At 51.9% G+C, this 19,501-nt stretch overlaps 1 protein-coding gene across 1 annotated transcript in view; it reads left to right on the top strand.

Annotated features, from left to right (window-relative positions):
• LOC132206678 (cobalamin binding intrinsic factor-like) overlaps positions 1-13,052 on the top strand; it is a 35,538-nt gene extending 22,486 nt beyond the window's left edge. Inside the window, exons 8-10 of the mRNA XM_059641277.1 lie at positions 778-907; positions 9,300-9,387; positions 12,859-13,052. Coding sequence (XP_059497260.1) covers positions 778-907; positions 9,300-9,387; positions 12,859-13,052 — 412 coding nt within the window. The remainder of the gene's footprint in view (positions 1-777; positions 908-9,299; positions 9,388-12,858) is intronic.
• The last annotated feature ends 6,449 nt before the right edge of the window (positions 13,053-19,501 follow it).

A 19,501-nucleotide genomic window follows, 5' to 3' on the forward strand; every position in this document is an offset into this window, starting at 1 on the left:
AAGGGATGTCAAATTTACCTCCTTAAAGGGGATTACAATAAAGGGTTACCTTAAAGGGTTTTTACAATAATCATAATGGTTGACCATACTACTGGTGTTTAATTCTCTACTTTGCCTGCCATTAGATCCCACGTTCTGTTGTGGCAGGATTGGAAATGGTTTTGGGATTCAGCATTCATACATCAGTCACAGTGACAGATGTTACCACCATCTCTGGACTAATAACTGGGGATTTTCCACACTACACAGCTTCTTACAGAGCGGCGCTCCCTCAGCCCTGACCCTCCGACAGTGCGGGTCTCCCTCAGCCCTGACCCTCCGACAGTGCCCGCTCCCTCAGTACTGACCCTCCCTCAGCACTGACCCTCTGACAGTGCGGCTCTCCCTCAGCTCTGACCCTCCTGCAGTGCGAGGCTCCCTCAGCACTGACCCGCCGACAGTGCGGCGCTCCCTCAGCACTGACCCGCCGACAGTGCGGCGTTCCCTCAGCACTGACCCTCCGACAGTGCGGCACTCCCTCAGCTCTGACCCTCCGACAGTGCCCACTCCCTCAGCACTGGCCCTCCTACAGTGTGGCGCTCCCTCAGTGCAGAGCCAGCTGAGTGTTAGTGCTGGATGGGGGAATGTGAGGTTGGGAGTTGTGTTCTTGAGCCATTAGCCTGGGATTGAGTGTGAGCTGATCCAAGTCCAGGCCAACTGTGTACCTTAGTGAAGTTCATTATCCCCTCACCAATGGAGGATTGTAATTGATCTGTGCGTGTCATCTCTTTTGCCCAGTTTTCAATCTGTTGAGACCCCTCAAGGCTCCGTTGTCACAATGATAAGCGGTGTTACCGCTGACCTTTTCCAGACTGAGTGGTTCTTTGTTACTGGACAGCACGTGCCCATTAACCGTGAGTACACATTTGTAAATGATACTGTCTTCAGTGTGAAGTTTATTTTCTGGAGATACTTCAGTGCATGCATACGATAAATGTCCTTGTTCCCTTGTGTGCCTTCTGGTTATTCCCTACTATCCTGCTCCTTAGATAACTACGTGTAGAGCTGGATGAACACAGCAGGCCAAGCAGCATCTTAGGAGCACAGAAGCTGACGCTCCGGGCCTCGAAAAAAACTTTTCTGAAGAAGGGTCTAGGCCCGAAATGTCAGCCTTCCTGCTCCTAAGATGCTGCTTGGCCTGCTGTGTTCATCCAGCCCCACACCTTGTTATCTCAGATTCTCCAGCATCTGCAGTTCCTATTATCCTGCTCCTTAAATTACTTGAAAGACCTAAGCAATGGCAAAGATAAAGGAGGTTTTGGTGCCAGAGATTTAGTTCATTAAATCCTTCTCCAGTGCTATGCACTGATCGAGATTGGAATTACCATACTGTGTTCGCTCGTGGAAACTGCCCTTCTACAAATCTGATTGGTTTAAGTCAGAGGTTTGGGGAGAATGGGGAGTGATCGGTAAGACATGGAGAGAAGGAGCATGAGGGATATGAGAAAACAAAGGATGACTGAGTGGTGGATGATGTAAGGGCTGGCACCAAGAGGGCACGAAGGGACCTGGGTACCCCTGTACAACGGCCATTCAAGGAAAGCAGTAAGTGCGGAGTGCAGTTAGGATGGTATGCTATCTATTGGCCTTCATAGGACGGGGGTACGAGAACAGGACTGAGTCCCACAAGGCCTTGACGAGACCAAACGGGGAATATTGCACACGGTTTTGGTCTCCTCACCTCAGGAAGGGTATATATGCTGTGGAAGGAGTGCAGTGAATGGTCACCAGCCCTGATTCTTAAGGTGACTAGTTAATTAAAGGAGGAAGGATCGAGTCGAGTGAACCCACATAGATTGGAGTGCTAGAACAATGAGAGGAGATCTGAATTCTGACAGGGCTGGAGGTGGGATGTGTCCCTTGGTGGAAGAGTGGGGGAGCCCGGGACAAGGATATCATATAGGAAACTTTGGAATGAGGTGAGGCTGGTCGACCTGAGGTATTATGCATCAGCGAAGTCTGCGGAAGTCGAGTTGCTGAATAGATTCAAGAGATAAAATGACATGAATCTAACCAACGTAAGGGTTAGAGGGGAGAGAACTGGCATACAGCAGTGTGACAGAAGACCAGCCACGACAACATTGACTGGTAGATAACACACCATCGGCTGAATGGTCTAGCTCTGCTTCTTTTGTCCATGTTTCTGAGAGGATTTTGGGATCATGCAATATGTGGAGAGTATTGCAAGGGGGCTCGAGAGATTCTGTGAGGGTATCGAGCAATCGCGTGTGTGACTTAAGCTGTGAATGCCCCCAGGCAACAAGTAGCAGGTCAGGGCGAATTAAAGATAATAAAATGTGAGGCTGGATGAACACAGCAGGCCAAGCAGCATCTCAGGAGCACAAAAGCTGACGTTTCGGGCCTAGACCCTTCATCAGAGAGGGGGATGGGGGGAGGGAACTGGAATAAATAGGGAGAGAGGGGGAGGCGGACCGAAGATGGAGAGTAAAGAAGATAGGTGGAGAGGGTGTAGGTGGGGAGGTAGGGAGGGGATAGGTCAGTCCAGGGAAGACGGACAGGTCAAGGAGGTGGGATGAGGTTAGTAGGTAGCTGGGGGTGCGGCTTGGGGTGGGAGGAAGGGATGGGTGAGAGGAAGAACCGGTTAGGGAGGCAGAGACAGGTTGGACTGGTTTTGGGATGCAGTGGGTTGGGGGGAAGAGCTGGGCTGGTTGTGTGGTGCAGTGGGGGGAGGGGATGAACTGGGCTGGTTTAGGGATGCAGTGGGGGAAGGGGAGATTTTGAAACTGGTGAAGTCCACATTGATACCATATGGCTGCAGGGTTCCCAGGCGGAATATGAGTTGCTGTTCCTGCAACCTTCGGGTGGCATCATTGTGGCAGTGCAGGAGGCCCATGATGGACATGTCATCAAGAGAATGGGAGGGGGAGTGGAAATGGTTTGCGACTGGGAGGTGCAGTTGTTTGTTGCGAACTGAGCGGAGGTGTTCTGCAAAGCGGTCCCCAAGCCTCCGCTTGGTTTCCCCAATGTAGAGAAAGCCGCACCGGGTACAGTGGATGCAGTATACCACATTGGCAGATGTGCAGGTGAACCTCTGCTTAATGTGGAATGTCATCTTGGGGCCTGGGATGGGGGTGAGGGAGGAGGTGTGGGGACAAGTGTAGCATTTATTAAATGTGAATTAAATGTGAATATTAACCAAGGGAAGAAGGCTGTGACCTTAATCTGACTAATAGGCATGTGGTAGGGACTCTGCTGGAAGGTTGGAGCTTGAGAAATTTCAAGCAGAGATACCTGCACCCGAACCCTCATCTATGCCCAATCACTGGCTGATAAGTAAGTACAGAGTGATCTGACTGGGACAGATGAGACCACACTGCACTTCTGAAGGGATTTCTTTGAAATCTGAGGCAGTGATAAACACGAAGCTAGTCTCACAAACACACAGGCCCACACACACACACACACACACACACACACACACGCACGCACGCACACACACACACACACACACACACACACACACACACACACACACACACACACACACACACACACACAGGCCCACACACACATACAGGCCCACACACACATACAGGCCCACACACACACACACAGGCCCCCACACACACATACAGGCTCACAAACACACACGCCCACACACACACACACACACACACAGGCCCACACACACACACACACACACACATACACACACACACACACTCACACACTCACACACACACACACACACACACTCACACATACACAGGCCCACACACATACACAGGCCCACACACACACAGGCCCACAAACACACAGGCCCACACACACACACAGGCCCACACACACACACACAGGAGGGTGGCTTGAGGGCACCCTTCCAAGCCAACATAAAGCTGCAGAAACCCCAAACGAAAGGCTGACAGGTCAGAGAGAGAGAAGGTGGGTGTTGGGGTTTCGGGGAGACTGGAGGAGATGAATCTAAAGTCTTGCCAATTATTCTTTCAGTCCCAGTGCAGTCTCTCGCTGAAACCACAGCTACATTTTGATTTTCCAACTGAGTCACAGAATCATATAAAGTCCCTTCAGCCCACCTCATCCATGCCAACCAGATCTCTCAAACTGAACTAATCCTATTTTCCAATATTTGGCCCATATCCCTCTAAACCCTTCCTATCCATGTCCTCATCCAGATGCCTTTTAAATGCTGTAACTGTACCAGCCCCCACCACTTCCTCTGGCAGCTCATTCCATACACGCACCACCCTCTGTGTGAAAAAGTTACCCCTCAGGTCCCTTTTAAATTTTTCCCCTCTCACCTTAAACCTATGCCCCTCTAGTTTTGGACTCCCCCACCCTGGGGGGGAAAGACCTTGTCTATTCACCCTATCCATGCCCCTCATGATTTTATAAACCTCTATAAGGTCACCCCTCACCTCCCGACGCTCCAGGGAGAGTAGCCCCAGCCTATCCAGCCCCTCCCTGTAGCTCAAACCCTCCGACCCTGGCAACATGCCTGTAAATCCTTTCTGAACCCTTTCAAGTTTCACACCATCCTTCCTGTAGCAGGGAGACGGGGACTGAATACAGTATTCCAAAAGTGGCCCTAACCAATGTCCTGTACAGCCCCAACATGATGGCCCAAATCTGAGTTCATACTCTCCTCACCACCTTGTTTGGGACAGGTCTGGAAAACTACAAACCGTCCGATGGAGAGACTATCCTTGCGATATACACTTTGCGAATGTTCCCGAGGGATTGGCCTATTCACTGAGACGCCTCGAAAAGGTTTGAGGAAAATAATCGATGGTCACCATCAGTGGCTCTGATGATGAAACTCTTGTTCAATTGTAATTTTTCGAACTGATTTACAATCATTTTGTGGGGGTGACCTGCCGCACACAGGTTCTATCTGTAATGTTATCAGATTCGAGATGTTCTCTTGTGGCATTGAATTAAACACTTACATTGACAAACAGCAGTTAATTGAGTTTGAGCTTTTCTTCTGACAGTCAGACAAACGTTAAAACGTTGCTTTCAGTATTGAGAGAGCAAGGAATTGTTGGATGTGGAGTGACCCTCGGACAGTGCCCACTCCCTGAGCGCTGACCCTCCGACAGTGCGGCGCTCCCTCAGCACTGACCATCCGACAGTGCGGCGCTCCCTCAGTACTGACCCTCCCACAGTGCCCACTCCCTCAGCACTGACCCTCCCACAGTGACCACTCCCTCAGCACTGACCCTCCGACAGTGCGGCGCTCCCTCAGCACTGACCCTCCCACAGTGCCCACTCCCTCAGCACTGACCCTCCCACAGTGCCCACTCCCTCAGCACTGACCCTCCAACAGTGCAGCGCTCCCTCAGCACTGACCCTCCGACAGTGCCCACTCCCTCAGCACTGACCCTCCAACAGTGCCCACTCCCTCAGCACTGACCCTCTGACAGTGTGGCACACCCTCAGCACTGACCCTCCAACAGTGCGGCGCTCCCTCAGTGCTGACCCTCCGACAGTGTGTCACTCCCTCAGCACTGACCCTCCGACAGTGCGGCACTCCCTCAGCACTGACCCTCCGACAGTCCAGCACTCCCTCAGCACTGACCCTCCGACAGTGCCCGCTCCCTCAGCACTGACCCTCCGACAGTGCAGCGCTCCCTCAGCACTGACCCTCTGACAGTGCCCACTCCCTCAGCACTGACCCTCCGACAGTGCCCACTCCCTCAGCACTGACCCTCCAACAGTGCCCACTCCCTCAGCACTGACCCTCTGACAGTGTGGCACACCCTCAGCACTGACCCTCCAACAGTGCGGCGCTCCCTCAGTGCTGACCCTCCGACAGTGTGTCACTCCCTCAGCACTGACCCTTCGACAGTGCGGCGCTCCCTCAGCACTGACCCTCCGACAGTCCAGCACTCCCTCAGCACTGACCCTCCGACAGTGCCCGCTCCCTCAGCACTGACCCTCCGACAGTGCAGCGCTCCCTCAGCACTGACCCTCTGACAGTGCGGCACTCTCTCAGCATTCACCCTCCAACAGTGCAGCACTCCCTCAGCACTGACCCTCCGACAGTGCGGCGCTCCCTCAGTACTGACCCTCCGACAGTGCGGCGCTCCCTCAGCACTGACCCTTCGACAGTGCGGCGCTCCCTCAGCACTGACCCTCCGACAGTGCGGCACTCCCTCAGCACTGACCCTCCAACAGTGCCCGCTCCCTCAGCCCTGACCCTCCGACAGTGCGGCGCTCCCTCAGTACTGACCCTCCGACAGTGTGGCACTGCCTCAGCACTGACCATCCGACAATGCGGCACTCCCTCAGCACTGACCCTCCCACAGTGCCCACTCCCTCAGCACTGACCCTCCGACAGTGCGGCGCTCCCTCAGCACTGACCCTCCGACAGTGCCCACTCCCTCAGCGCTGACCCTCCAACAGTGCCCACTCCCTCAGCACTGACCCTCTGACAGTGTGGCGCTCCCTCAGCACTGACCCTCCAACAGTGCCAGCTCCCTCAGTACTGACCCTCCGACAGTGCAGCGCTCCCTCAGCACTGACCCTCCGACAGTGCCCGCTCCCTCAGCACTGACCCTCCGACAGTGCGGCGCTCCCTCAGCACTGACCCTCCGACAGTCCGGCACTCCCTCAGCACTGACCCTCCGACAGTGCCCACTCCCTCAGCACTGACCCTCCAACAGTGCGGCACTCCCTCAGCACTGACCCTCCGACAGTGCGGCGCTCCCTCAGCACTGACCCTTCGACAGTGCGGCGCTCCCTCAGCACTGACCCTCCGACAGTGCGGCACTCCCTCAGCACTGACTCTCCGACAGTGCCCGCTCCCTCAGCCCTGACCCTCCGACAGTGCGGCGCTCCCTCAGCACTGACCCTCCGACAGTGCGGCGCTCCCTCAGCACTGACCCTCCAACAGTGCGGCGCTCCCTCAGCACTGACCCTCCAACAGTGCCCACTCCCTCAGCACTGACCCTCCGACAGTGCCCGCTCCCTCAGCACTGACCCTCCGACAGTGCGGCGCTCCCTCAGCACTGACCCTCCGACAGTCCGGCACTCCCTCAGCACTGACCCTCCGACAGTGCGGCGCTCCCTCAGTACTGACCCTCCGACAGTGTGGCGCTGCCTCAGCACTGACCCTCCGACAGTGCCCACTCCCTCAGCACTGACCCTCCAACAGTGCGGCACTCCCTCAGCACTGACCCTCCGACAGTGCGGCACTCCCTCAGCACTGACCCTCCGACAGTGCCCGCTCCCTCAGCCCTGACCCTCCGACAGTGCGGCGCTCCCTCAGCACTGACCCTCCGACAGTGCGGCGCTCCCTCAGCACTGACCCTCCAACAGTGCGGCGCTCCCTCAGCACTGACCTTCCAACAGTGCCCACTCCCTCAGCACTGACCCTCCGACAGTGCCCGCTCCCTCAGCACTGACCCTCCGACAGGGCAGCGCTCCCTCAGCCCTGATCCTCCAACAGTGCGGCACTCCCTCAGCACTGACCCTCCGACAGTGCAGCGCTCCCTCAGCACTGACCCTCCGACAGTGCGGCACTCCCTCAGCACTGATCCTGCAACAGTGCGGCACTCCCTCAGCACTGATCCTGCAACAGTGTGGCACTCCCTCAGCACTGATCCTGCAACAGTGCGGCACTCCCTCAGCACTGATCCTGCAACAGTGTGGCACTCTCTCAGCACTCACCCTCCAACAGTGCAGCACTCCCTCAGCACTGACCCTCCGACAGTGCGGCGCTCCCACAGTACTGACCCTCTGACAGTGTGGCACTCCCTCAGCACTGACCCTCCGACAGTGCGGCGCTCCCTCAGCACTGACCCTCCGACAGTGCGGCGCTCCCTCAGCACTGACCCTTCGACAGTGCGGCGCTCCCTCAGCACTGACCCTCCGACAGTGCCCGCTCCCTCAGCACTGACCCTCCGACAGTGCGGCGCTCCCTCAGCACTGACCCTCCAACAGTGCCCACTCACTCAGCACTGACCCTCCGACAGTGCGGCGCTCCCTCAGTACTGACCCTCCGACAGTGTGGCACTGCCTCAGCGCTGACCCTCCGACAGTGCCCACTCCCTCAGCCCTCTCCCTCCAACAGTGCCCACTCCCTCAGCACTGACCCTCCGACAGTGCAGCACTCCCTCAGCACTGACCCTCCGACAGCGCAGCGCTCCCTCAGCACTGACCCTCCAACAGTGCCCACTCCCTCAGCACTGACCCTCCGACAGTGCCCGCTCCCTCAGCACTGACCCTCCGACAGTGCAGCGCTCCCTCAGCCCTGATCCTCCAACAGTGCGGCACTCCCTCAGCACTGACCCTCCAACAGTGCGGCACTCCCTCAGCACTGACCCTCCGACAGTGCAGCGCTCTCTCAGCACTGATCCTCCGACAGTGCCCACTCCCTCAGCACTGACCCTCCAACAGTGCCCACTCCCTCTGCACTGACCCTCCGACAGTGCAGCACTCCCTCAACACTGACCCTCCGACAGTGCCCACTCCCTCAGCACTCTCCCTCCAACAGAGCCCACTCCCTCAGCACTGACCCTCCGACAGTGCAGCACTCCCTCAGCACTGACCCTCTGACAGTGCCCACTCCCTCAGCGCTGACCCTCCGACAGTGCCCACTCCCTCAGCCCTCTCCCTCCAACAGTGCCACTCCCTCAGCACTGACCTTCTGACAGTGCCCGCTCCCTCAGCACTGACCCTCCGACAGTGCAGCGCTCCCTCAGCACTGACCTTCGGTACTGATAACATCCATACCTGTATCCCACTGTTTTGATAAGTGCAGCTGTCCAGGAACAAATGCCTGATTTTTGAACGGAGTCATTTTGGAAATTTCTGAAGCCTTCTCCAGAGGTCTGGCCATTGTAAGACTTGAACAGATTGGTCTTCATGTTAATGTGTTACATTTCCACTGGGAACATATTCTTGCATTGTTTGTCTTTGATGCTAAATTGCGATGCATTGGCTAACTCTCAGCTATGCTGAATACCTGCTTCACCTGAGTTTGTGGAACAATACACTGGAACACTCAACATTTTTCAACAGATTTGTCTGAGATGTTATTGTGTACATTTGGAGAGTGTGGGATTTGATACCATGCCCCCTGTGTGAAAGGTAAGGAAGCCAACACTGCACTGAAAGAGCCTTGAACGCAAACTTCTTTGGAATGATTTTATTCAGTTCCATCGCACTCACAGAAATCTGGTCATACAGGTATTTTCCATGTGGTTTCGAGTACCACCACTGGTTAGCGGTGTTCCTGTAGCGTGATATTTTTCCTCTTATTCTAAATGTTGTAGCTGGTTGAATTCCCTTTTGCTGGGGACAATGAGTTTGCTTGTGAAATCCTCTGCAGGAACTCTCCGTGCGTGGTGACGATGACTTCAGGTGGGTTTTCAGCAGCGAGGAAATAAGGATTGAGAGAGTGAGCAAACATCGATTCTTCCTCAAGGCTATTGGTTCTCTCCGATGAGGTGCGAAACATAATCAAATTCTTTCATTTGACCTCTCCCTGAAAATCTTGGAGCCTGGGGTCACTCTATCTGAACATTGCTGTTTGTAGGCACACCCCTGTTACTGCTATACTCACTGCCTTTGCCATTGCAAAGCATCCATTATCGCAGTAATATATACAAACAGACAGAATATATACACATCGGGCCAGTCAACATAAGTATAAATTAATATTTGCATCACAGGCCTTTATAAAGTGGAGGATGGCAATTTTATAAGTCGATGCACACACACACACACACACACACAGACACACACACACACACACACACAGACACACACGCGTACAGAAACACACACACACACACTGTCTCACACATGAACCCAGACACACATGCACACGCACACACACTCTAACGCACACATACAGACATACACACACACTCACTGTCTCTCACACACACACACATACTCAGACACACACTCACACGCAAAGACAGGCACATACACACATACGTAGGCAATCACACACACATGCAGACACACACGTCTACGTGCACGCACATACAGAGACACGCATGTGCACGCACATGCAAGTTTCATTCAGGATTATTTGTCCCGTGCGTGTGTAGTTGTAAAGTCTGAGGGGTAATCAGCTGACAACGCATGCCTGATCCAATATTGGATGAGGCCATTCAGCCCTGTGACTGAACTCTGTCTTCACAGCCCTGTTTGCATTTAATTGTGTTACTGTTTGAGGAGTTACAGCGAAGAAGCAGTGTATTTCCCTGGAGGGCAGGGAGAATGTAGGACCAGCTCAGATGGGAATTGGCCGAGGTGAATTGAATCGATATGTTAAAGGGCAGCGGTGGGGGAGAGGTTGAAACTGGATAAACATGTGAAGATAAGATTAGGAGGGGATCAGACGAATAATTATCTGGAGCATTAACACTAGCAGGGAGCAGATAGCCTGAATGGTCTGTGCCTGTGCAGTTCTACCAAATGTTCCATCCTTCTCCAAACATTCTCGTCATTTCCCCCAACTTGCTACTGATTGACCCCATTTATTGCTAAGAGTAGGAAGGGAGAATTAAGTGGAATTATTCAATTTTACCGCTCGTGGAGATGGGCCAAAGCGGTTGATGTTGGAGATGTGTATAAAGTGATAGAATCCCTACCAGGTGGGAGTATGTCATTCAGCCCATACCAAAATTCTCAGGGAATCTCACCCAGACCCAACCCCTAACCCTGCATTTCCCACGGCCAATCCACCCTAACCTGCACATCCCTGGGCACTATGGGTAATTTAGCACAGCCAATCCACCCTAACCTGCACATCCCTGGGCACTATGGGTAATTTAGCATGGCCAATCCACCCTAACCTGCACAACCCTGGGCACTATGGGTAAGTTAACACAGTCAATCCACCCTAACCTGCACATCCCTGGCACTATGGGTAATTTAGCATGGCCAATCCCCCCTCAACTGCGCATCCCAGGGCACTATGGGTAATTTAGCATGGCCAATCCACCCTAACCTGCACATCCCTGGGCACTATGGGTAAGTTAACACAGTCAATCCACCCTAACCTGCACATCCCTGGCACTATGGGTAATTTAGCATGGCCAATCCCCCCTCAACTGCGCATCCCAGGGCACTATGGGTAATTTAGCATGGCCTATCCACCCTAACCTGCAAATCCCTGGGCACTATGGGTAATTTAGCACGGCCAATCGACCCTAACTTGCACATCCCTGGCACTATGGGTAATTTAGCATGGCCATTCCCCGTCACCTGCACATCCCTGGGCACTATGGGTAATTTAGCACAGCCAATCCACCCTAACTTGTACATCCCTGAGCACTATGGATAATTTAGCACATCCCTGGGCACTATGTGTAATTTAGCACAGCCAATCCACCCTAACCTGCACATCCCTGGGCACTATGGGTAATTTAGCATGGCCAATCCACCCTAACCTGCACATCCCTGGCACTATGGGTAATTTAGCACAGCCAATCCACCCTAACCTGCACATCCCTGGGCACTATGGGTGATTTAACATGGCCAATCCACCCTCACCTGCACATCCCTGGCACTATGGGTAATTTAGCACAGCCAATCCACCCTAACCTGCACATCCCTGGGCACTATGGGTAATTTAGCATGGCCAATCCACCCTAACCTGCACATCCCTGGGCACTATGGGTAATTTAGCACAGCCAATCCACCCTAACCTGCACATCCCTGGGCACTATGGGTAATTTAGCATGGCCAATCCAACATAACCTGCACAACCCTGGGCACTATGGGTAATTTAGCACGGCCAATCCACCCTAACCTGCACATCCCTGGGCACTATGGGTAATTTAGCACAGCCAATCCACCCTAACCTGCACATCCCTGGGCACTATGGGTAATTTAGCATGGCCAATCCACCCTAACCTGCACATCCCTGGCGCTATGGGTACTTTAGCACAGCCAATCCACCCTAACCTGCACATCCCTGGGCACTATGGGTAGTTTAGCACAGCCAATCCACCCTAACCTGCACATCCCTGGGCACTATGGGTAATTTAGCATAGCCAATCCACCCTAACCTGCACATCCTTGGACACTATGGGTAATTTGGCATGGCCAATCCACCCTAACCTGCGCATCCCTGGGCACTATGGGTAATTTGGCACAGCCAATCCACCCTAACCTGCACATCCCTGGGCACTATGGGGAATTTAGCATGGCCAACCCACCCTACCCTGCATATCCCTGGGCACTATGGATGATCTAGCATGGCAAATCCACCCGAACCTGCACATCTTTGTACTCTAGGAGGAAACTCACACAGACACAGAATATGCAAACTCTACACAGACAGTTGCCCCAGGGTGGGATCGAATCTGGGCCACTGGCACTGTGAGGCAGTAGTGCTAACCCTTGAGCCACCGTCTGAGGTATATATATAGCAGACTTGGCTCATGTCTTAGAGACAAAAAAGCTGCAGATGCCGGAATCCAAGGTGGACAGACAGGAGGTTGGAAGAACACAGCAGGTTGGGCAGTATCTGCAGGGAAGGAGCAGCATAAGTGTGCGCGTCTACTTATAGAATTACCCTCTTCCACTTTATAAAGGTCTGTGATCCAAATATTAATCCAAATGTTGACTGACCTATGTGTATATATTCTGTACATTTGTATATGTTATCATGATGATGGAGCAGGACTGAATAAGGGTTATACCTGAAACATTGACTGCTCCTTTTGTCCAGATGGTGCCTGGTTTGCTGTGTTCTTCCAGCCTCCTGTCTGTTGTTGTAGCTCATGGGTTAGAGTACTGGCCTTGTTCAGCGAGCGATTACGCTGGTTCAAATCTCAGTGCAGCCGTTTTGCATTTTGTTCCGTCGCCAAGCCACACTCGATTCAAAAACCTTTGCATGTTGCCATAGCAGCCTCTCTCTCAATGTCGGCAAAACTAAAGATCTGATCGTTGAATTCACAAAGAAGAGAGGAGAACACGTCCCCATCTACATCATCGGAAATCAGGTTGAGAGGATGAAGAACATCAAGCTTTTCGGGGTGCTGATAACCAACAACCTGTCCTGACGTGAATGTGACAGTCAGGAAGACACAACATCGCCCCTCCTTAATCAGGCAGCTCAGGAGATTCGGCCTGTCCATAAGGACCCTCACCAACATCTGCAGACGGACCAGTGAAAGTACACTGTCCCAGTGCATAATGGCCTGGTACGACAACTGCTCAGCCCAGGACCATAAACTACAGAAGTTGGTGTGCACATCCCAGGCCATCACAGAAGCCAACATTCCATCCATGGGCTCTATTTACACAGCTCACGGCCACGGAAATGTAGCCAACATGATCAAAAACCCATCACGCCCTGGTAATGCTCTCCTATAGCCTCTTCCATCAGGCGGAAGATACAGAAGCCTGAACACAAGCTCAAGCAGGTTCTTTCCAGCTGTTATCAGACGGCTGAACAGACTCTCCAGCATCAAATAATGTAACCTGTATGCTTCTAAGTCTTTCTGATCTGTACATCTGCTGCTTGCTGTGATCTGTCTGTACTCTCCTAAACAAAGCTTTTCACTGTATTACAGTACACAGGACAGCAAATAAATAAATCAAACAATCAAATAACAGCCAGAGCTACCTTGCCTGGTTGAAATTGGCTGTGAAATGCTCCCTGGTGCATCCCGTATAGCAATACCTTGATCTATTTGAGCCCACATGCCAACCCGTGAACATTTATTTCTCATGCTGATGAAGGGTCTAGGCCCGAAACGTCAGCTTTTGTGCTCCTGAGATGCTGCTGGGCCTGCTGTGTTCATCCAGCTCCACACTTTGTTATCTCGGATTCTCCAGCATCTGCAGTTCCCATTATCTCTGATACAACATTCCAGAAAGATTTGTCTTTCTAAAGAGAACTCAAACTCCTTTTGGACTGTTCAATACATTCCCTGCAAAGAATTGTCTCGAAACAAATTCATAATATACATTGTCATTGTCTTGGGATCGCTTAGCTCTGTCTATCACCTGCTGCTTTCGCTGTTTGGTGGCTTCACCAGGTTGAGACCTCACCTTCAGGTTTGCCTGATGCTGCTCCTGGCCTTCCCTCCTGCACTCTCCATTGAACCAGGGCTGATCCCCTGGCCTGATGGTGATGGTTGAGTGGGGAATATGCCAGGCCTTGGGGTTACAGATTGTGCTGGAGTACAATCCTGCTGCTGTTGATGGCCCCCAGCGCCATGTGGATGCCCAGTCTGAAGTTGCTAGCTCTGTGTGACGTCTGTCCCATTGAGCACGATGATGGTGCCACACAGCATGATGGAGGTTATTCTCAATGTGAAGGTGAGACTTTGTCTCCACAAGGACTGTGTGATGGTCACTCTCATCGATACTGTCATGGACAGATGCATCTGCAGCTGGCAGGTTGGTGAGGATGAGGTCAAGTCTGTTTTTCCCTCACGAACTGCCGCAGACCCAGTCTAGCAGCTCTGTCCTTTAGGACCCGACCAGCCCGTTCAGTAATACTGCTGCTGAGCCTCTCTTGGTGGTGGGCATTGAAATCCCCCACCCAGAGCACATTTTGTGTCCTTGCCATCCTCAGTGCTTCCTCTAAGTGTTGTTCAACATTGAGGAGAGACTGAGCCATCAGCTGAGGGAGGACGGTACGGGGCAATCAGCAGGAAGTTTCCTTGCCCATGTTTAACCTGAAGCCATGAGACTTCGTGGGGTCCAGAGTCAAAGTTGAGGACTCCCACTGTAACTCCTTCCCGACTATATACCATGGTGCCACTACTTTGGAAGGGTTTCTCATCACAATTGACAGTGGTTTCATTGTCATCAGGTTGTCTGCGATACCAGCTGATTTTATTGAATTCAAATTCCACTAACTGCCAAGGGAGGTTTTAAAGCCAGGCTCCCAGATCATAAAATGAGCTTCTGGATTAATAGTCTAGCAACAACATCACCAGACTGCCACCTTCCAACTTCAAGGCACAAGTCAGGAGGGGGATGGAATACTCCCCACTTGCCCTGGATGGGGGCAGCTCCAACAACACTCGAGAAGCTCGACACCATCCAGGACAGAGTAGGCCCCGCTCGATTAGCCCCACACCCACAAACATCCCACTCCCTCCCCCCACCAACGCTCAGCCGCAGCAGTGTGTACCATCTACAAGATGCGCTGCAGAACCTCACCAAGGCCCCTCAGGCAGCACCTTCCAAACCCACGGCCACTTCCATCAGGAAGGACAAGGGGCAGCAGGTACATGGGAACACCAGCCCCTGCAAGTTCCCCTCCGAGCCCCTCCCCATCCTGACTTGGGAAATATATCCCCGTTCCTTCAGTGTCACTGGGTCAAAATCCTGGAATTCCCTCCCTGAGGGACATTGTGGGTCAACCCTGCAGCGGTTCAAGAAGGCAGCTCACCCCCACCTTCTCAAGGGGGGCAACTAGGGACGGGGGGCAATAAATGCTGGGCCCTGCCAGTGTTTGACTAAAATGGGTATTCAATAAGAGGTCAGGTATTTCTGTCATCAGTTCATAAAATATTGGAAATTCTCGACAGATCAGGAAGCAGCTGTGCAGAGAGCAAGAGAGTTAATGCTTGTGGTCAGTGACATTTTTTTTTCTTGTCAGAATTAGATTTCCTGCACCTGCTGTTTTTATTCTCCCTTTGTGTGGCCAAATATTACTAATATAATTTCAACCACAATTTGAAGCTGTGCTTTAAAATATGGTGCACATTGCCAAATGGAAACAAAATTGACTCAATAGCAGGAGGCAGGAGGTGTTGGAGGAGGGTTGTGTTTCAGACTGGAGACCTGAGACCAGCGGTGTTCCACAGGGATCGGTCTGGGTCCTTTCTTGTTCGTCATTTATATAAATAACCTGGATGTGAAAATAGGAGGGGTGGTTAGGAAGTTTGTGAATAACACCAAAATTGGTGGTATAATGGCCAGTGAAGAAGGTTCTCTAAGATTTCGAAGGGATCTTGATCAGTTGGGTCAATGGGCTGAGGAGTGTCAGCTGGAGTTTAATTTAGATAAATGTGAGGGTATTACATTTTGGTGAAACAAACAAGAACAGGATTTATAACATGAATGGTAAGGCTTTGGGCGGTGTTTTCAAACAGAGAGAACTAGGGCTTCAGATACATAATGCTTTGAAGTTTGCACCCCATATAGACAGGGGGATTAAGATGGTGTTTAGCACGCTTGCCTTCATCACTCAGACCCTTGAGTGTAGGAACTGCGACGTCATGTTCAGGTGGTACAGGACGTGGGTGAGGCCTCTTCTGGAATATTGTGCTCTGGTCTGGTTGCCACATAATCGGAAGGATATTATTAAACTGGAGAGAGTTCAGAAGAGATTTACCAGGATATTGCCAGGAATGGAATGTTTGGGTTATAAAGAAAGGCTGGATCGGTTTTAATCACTGGAGCATCGGAGGTTGAGAGGTGACATTTATAAAAGCGTGAAAGGCATAGATTAGGTGAGTGGTCAGTCTCTTCTCCCTAGGATATGGGGATTTCAAGACTAGGGGATTTATTAGATTCCCTACAGTGTGGAAATAGGCCCTTCAGCCCAACAAATCCACACCACCCCTTGAAGCATCCCACCCAGGCCCATCCCCCTATAACCTATACACCCCTGAACACTACGAGTAATTTAGCATGGCCAATCCACCTAGTCTGCACATCTTTGGACTGTGGGAGGAAACCGGAGCACCCGGAGGAAACCCACACAGACACAAGGGAGAACGTGCAAACTCCTCATTTCATTCAGGTGAGAGGAGAGAGATTGAAAAGGACATGAGGGGCACTGTTTCACACAGAGGGTGGTCCGTGTGTGGAATGAGCTTCCTGAGGAAGTAGTGGGTGTGGGGACAGTTACAGTGTTTAAAAGACATTTGGAAAAGTACATGGACAAGAAGGGTTTGGAGGCATATGGGCCAAGAGCAGGCAGGTGGGACTAGTTTAGTTTGGGATCATTTTCGGAATGGACTGGTTGGACCAAAAGGTCTGTCTCCATGATGGATGATTGGTATGCATCTACTCTGCCTGGATTGTGTGCAGTGACGTGTGTCACATTGTAGGTAGGATGTGAATGCAGTGGAGAGAGAATGCAGGAGAAATTTACAGGAATGGTTCCAGGAATGAGGATCTTTGGCGACGAGGCTGAATTGAGGAAGCTGAGGCTATCCTCCTCGGGAAGAAGGTTGGGAAGGCGATTAGATTAGATTCCCTACAGTGTGGGAACAGGCCCTTCGGCCCAACAGGTCCACATCGCCCCTTGAAGCATCCCACCCAGACTTATCCCCCTATAACCCACACATACCCCCGAACACTACGGGCAATTTAGCATGGCCAATCCACCTAGCCTGCACATCTTTGGACTGTGGGAGGAAACCGGAGCACCCGGAGGAAACCCACGCAGACACGGGGAGAATGTGCAAATTCCACACAGACAGTCACCCGAGGCTGGAATCGAACCTGAGTCCATGGCGCTGTGAGGCTGCAGTGCTAGCCGCTGAGCCACCGTGCCACCTAAAGTTTTCCAATCAAAGTTTTCAAAACTCTTGGGGAAGAAGATGCTTGCGAATAGAACAAGAGCGAGATTAAAAATGGCGAGCAAAGGGAGTGAGGGTGACGGCAGAAGATAGCTTTCTTGTGTCGCGAGTGGTTAAGGTGTGGAGTGCACTGGGGGCAGGTTCAACTGAGGCACTGGTGAGGGGCATTGGCTTAGAAGTCGTCTCTTTATTCATTCACGGGATGAGGGTGCCGCTGGCCGGGCAGCATCTATGACCCATCCCTAATTTCTCCAGAGGACAGTTTAGAGTCAACCACATTGCTCTGGGTCTGGAGTCACATGTAGGCCAGACCAGGTAAGGATGGCAGGTTCCTTCCCTAAATGGCATTAGTGAACCAGATGGGTTTTTCTAACAATCAGCAATGGATTCATGGTCATCGTTTGATTCTTAATTCTAGATATTTATTAAATTCAGATTTCACCTGGATGGAAACCCTCATAACAAGGTGTACAGCTGGATGAACACAGCAGGCCAAGCAGCATCTAGGAAACCTCAGAATTAACAGACCAGCAATAACACCACTAGACCATTGCCTCCCCTGTGCAGGGATGCGGGGGAAAAGGAAGGAGATTGACACTCGGGGATAGAACAGTGGGCACAATGGCCCAAATGGCCTCCTTTCACACCACCACGATCCTGTGACTTGTGGCCAGTCCCTGTTTTTGGCTTTAGCAGATTTGTCATGTTAGGCTGACGTACTTCAGCATTTCACTAACGCAAAGGGACTCGGCCAGGAAAAGGTACAGCGCAGGAGAGTTTAAGGAAAGAAAGCTTGAGATTTTGTGACAAGAGGTGAATGGAGGACATATGATCAAAGGATGGAGAGAGAGAGAGCGAGAGACAGAGGAGAGAGAGAGAGAGAGACAGAGAATGCAGCAACAGATTTAACATACATGGAAAATGTCACTGAGCTGGACACTGTCTTGAAGACTTCTCTGAAGAAACAATTATTCCAGATCCTCAATCCCGTTCAAACAACGATGCAATTCCCATTCTAGGCCAATAGGCCGTAAGAAATGGGAACAGGGGTGGGCCATTCAGCCCCGCAATCCTGTTCTACCATTCAATAGGATCATGGCTGATATGACACGCCTCTCACAACCACTTTCCTGCCCTTTCCCTTTAACCCTTAATTCACCAACTGATCAAGAATCGACCTATCTCAGCCTTAAATAGACACAAGGTCTCTGTCCCCACTGCCATCTGTGGCCAGGAGTTCCACAGACTCACAACCCTCTGAGAGAAGGAATTCCTTCTCAGCTCAGTCTTAAATTGGTGTCCGTTAAAACTGAGACTGTGCTCTCTGGCCCTAAACTCTTCCATGAGGGGGAACAGCACCTCAGTGTTTACTCTGCCAAACCCCTTCATATGTTTCAATGAGATCCCCTCTCATTCTTTCAAACTCCAGTGAGTAGAGTCCCAGCCTGTTTAATCTTTGCCCATAAGACAATCTCTCTGTAATGGGGATCATCCTCGAGAACATTCTCTGAGCTGCCTCTAATTAAACAATAGCTTTCCTTATATAAGAGGGCCGAAATCTGCATTTTGGAGTGTGGAACTGATTCTGGATAACCCCCAATTGCCTTGGGAAGAAACAGGGAGGAAGTCACAAAACGCCAGTGACCTTTCCAAACACCAACGGGTGCTCAGAGGTGCCAGAAAGAGGGCAGCGTGCCAATAATGCGCACAGTTACCTTGCCACACCTCATGTCATGCTCGTGGTGGAGGCGCTGGCCTAGTGGTGTTATCTCTGGGCTGTTAATCCTGAGACCCAGATAATGTCCTAGGGACCTGGGTTCGAATCCCACCACAGCAGCTGTTGGAATTTGACTTCAATAAAGATCTGGAGTTAAGAGTCCAAAGACAACCATGAATCGATTGTCAGGGGAGAAAACCCATCTGTCCTTGAGGGAAGGAAACTGGTCTGGCCTACGTGT

The sequence above is a fragment of the Stegostoma tigrinum genome, chromosome 41 (genome assembly GCF_030684315.1).
Source record: "Stegostoma tigrinum isolate sSteTig4 chromosome 41, sSteTig4.hap1, whole genome shotgun sequence".
Classification (NCBI taxonomy): Eukaryota; Metazoa; Chordata; class Chondrichthyes; order Orectolobiformes; family Stegostomatidae; genus Stegostoma; species Stegostoma tigrinum.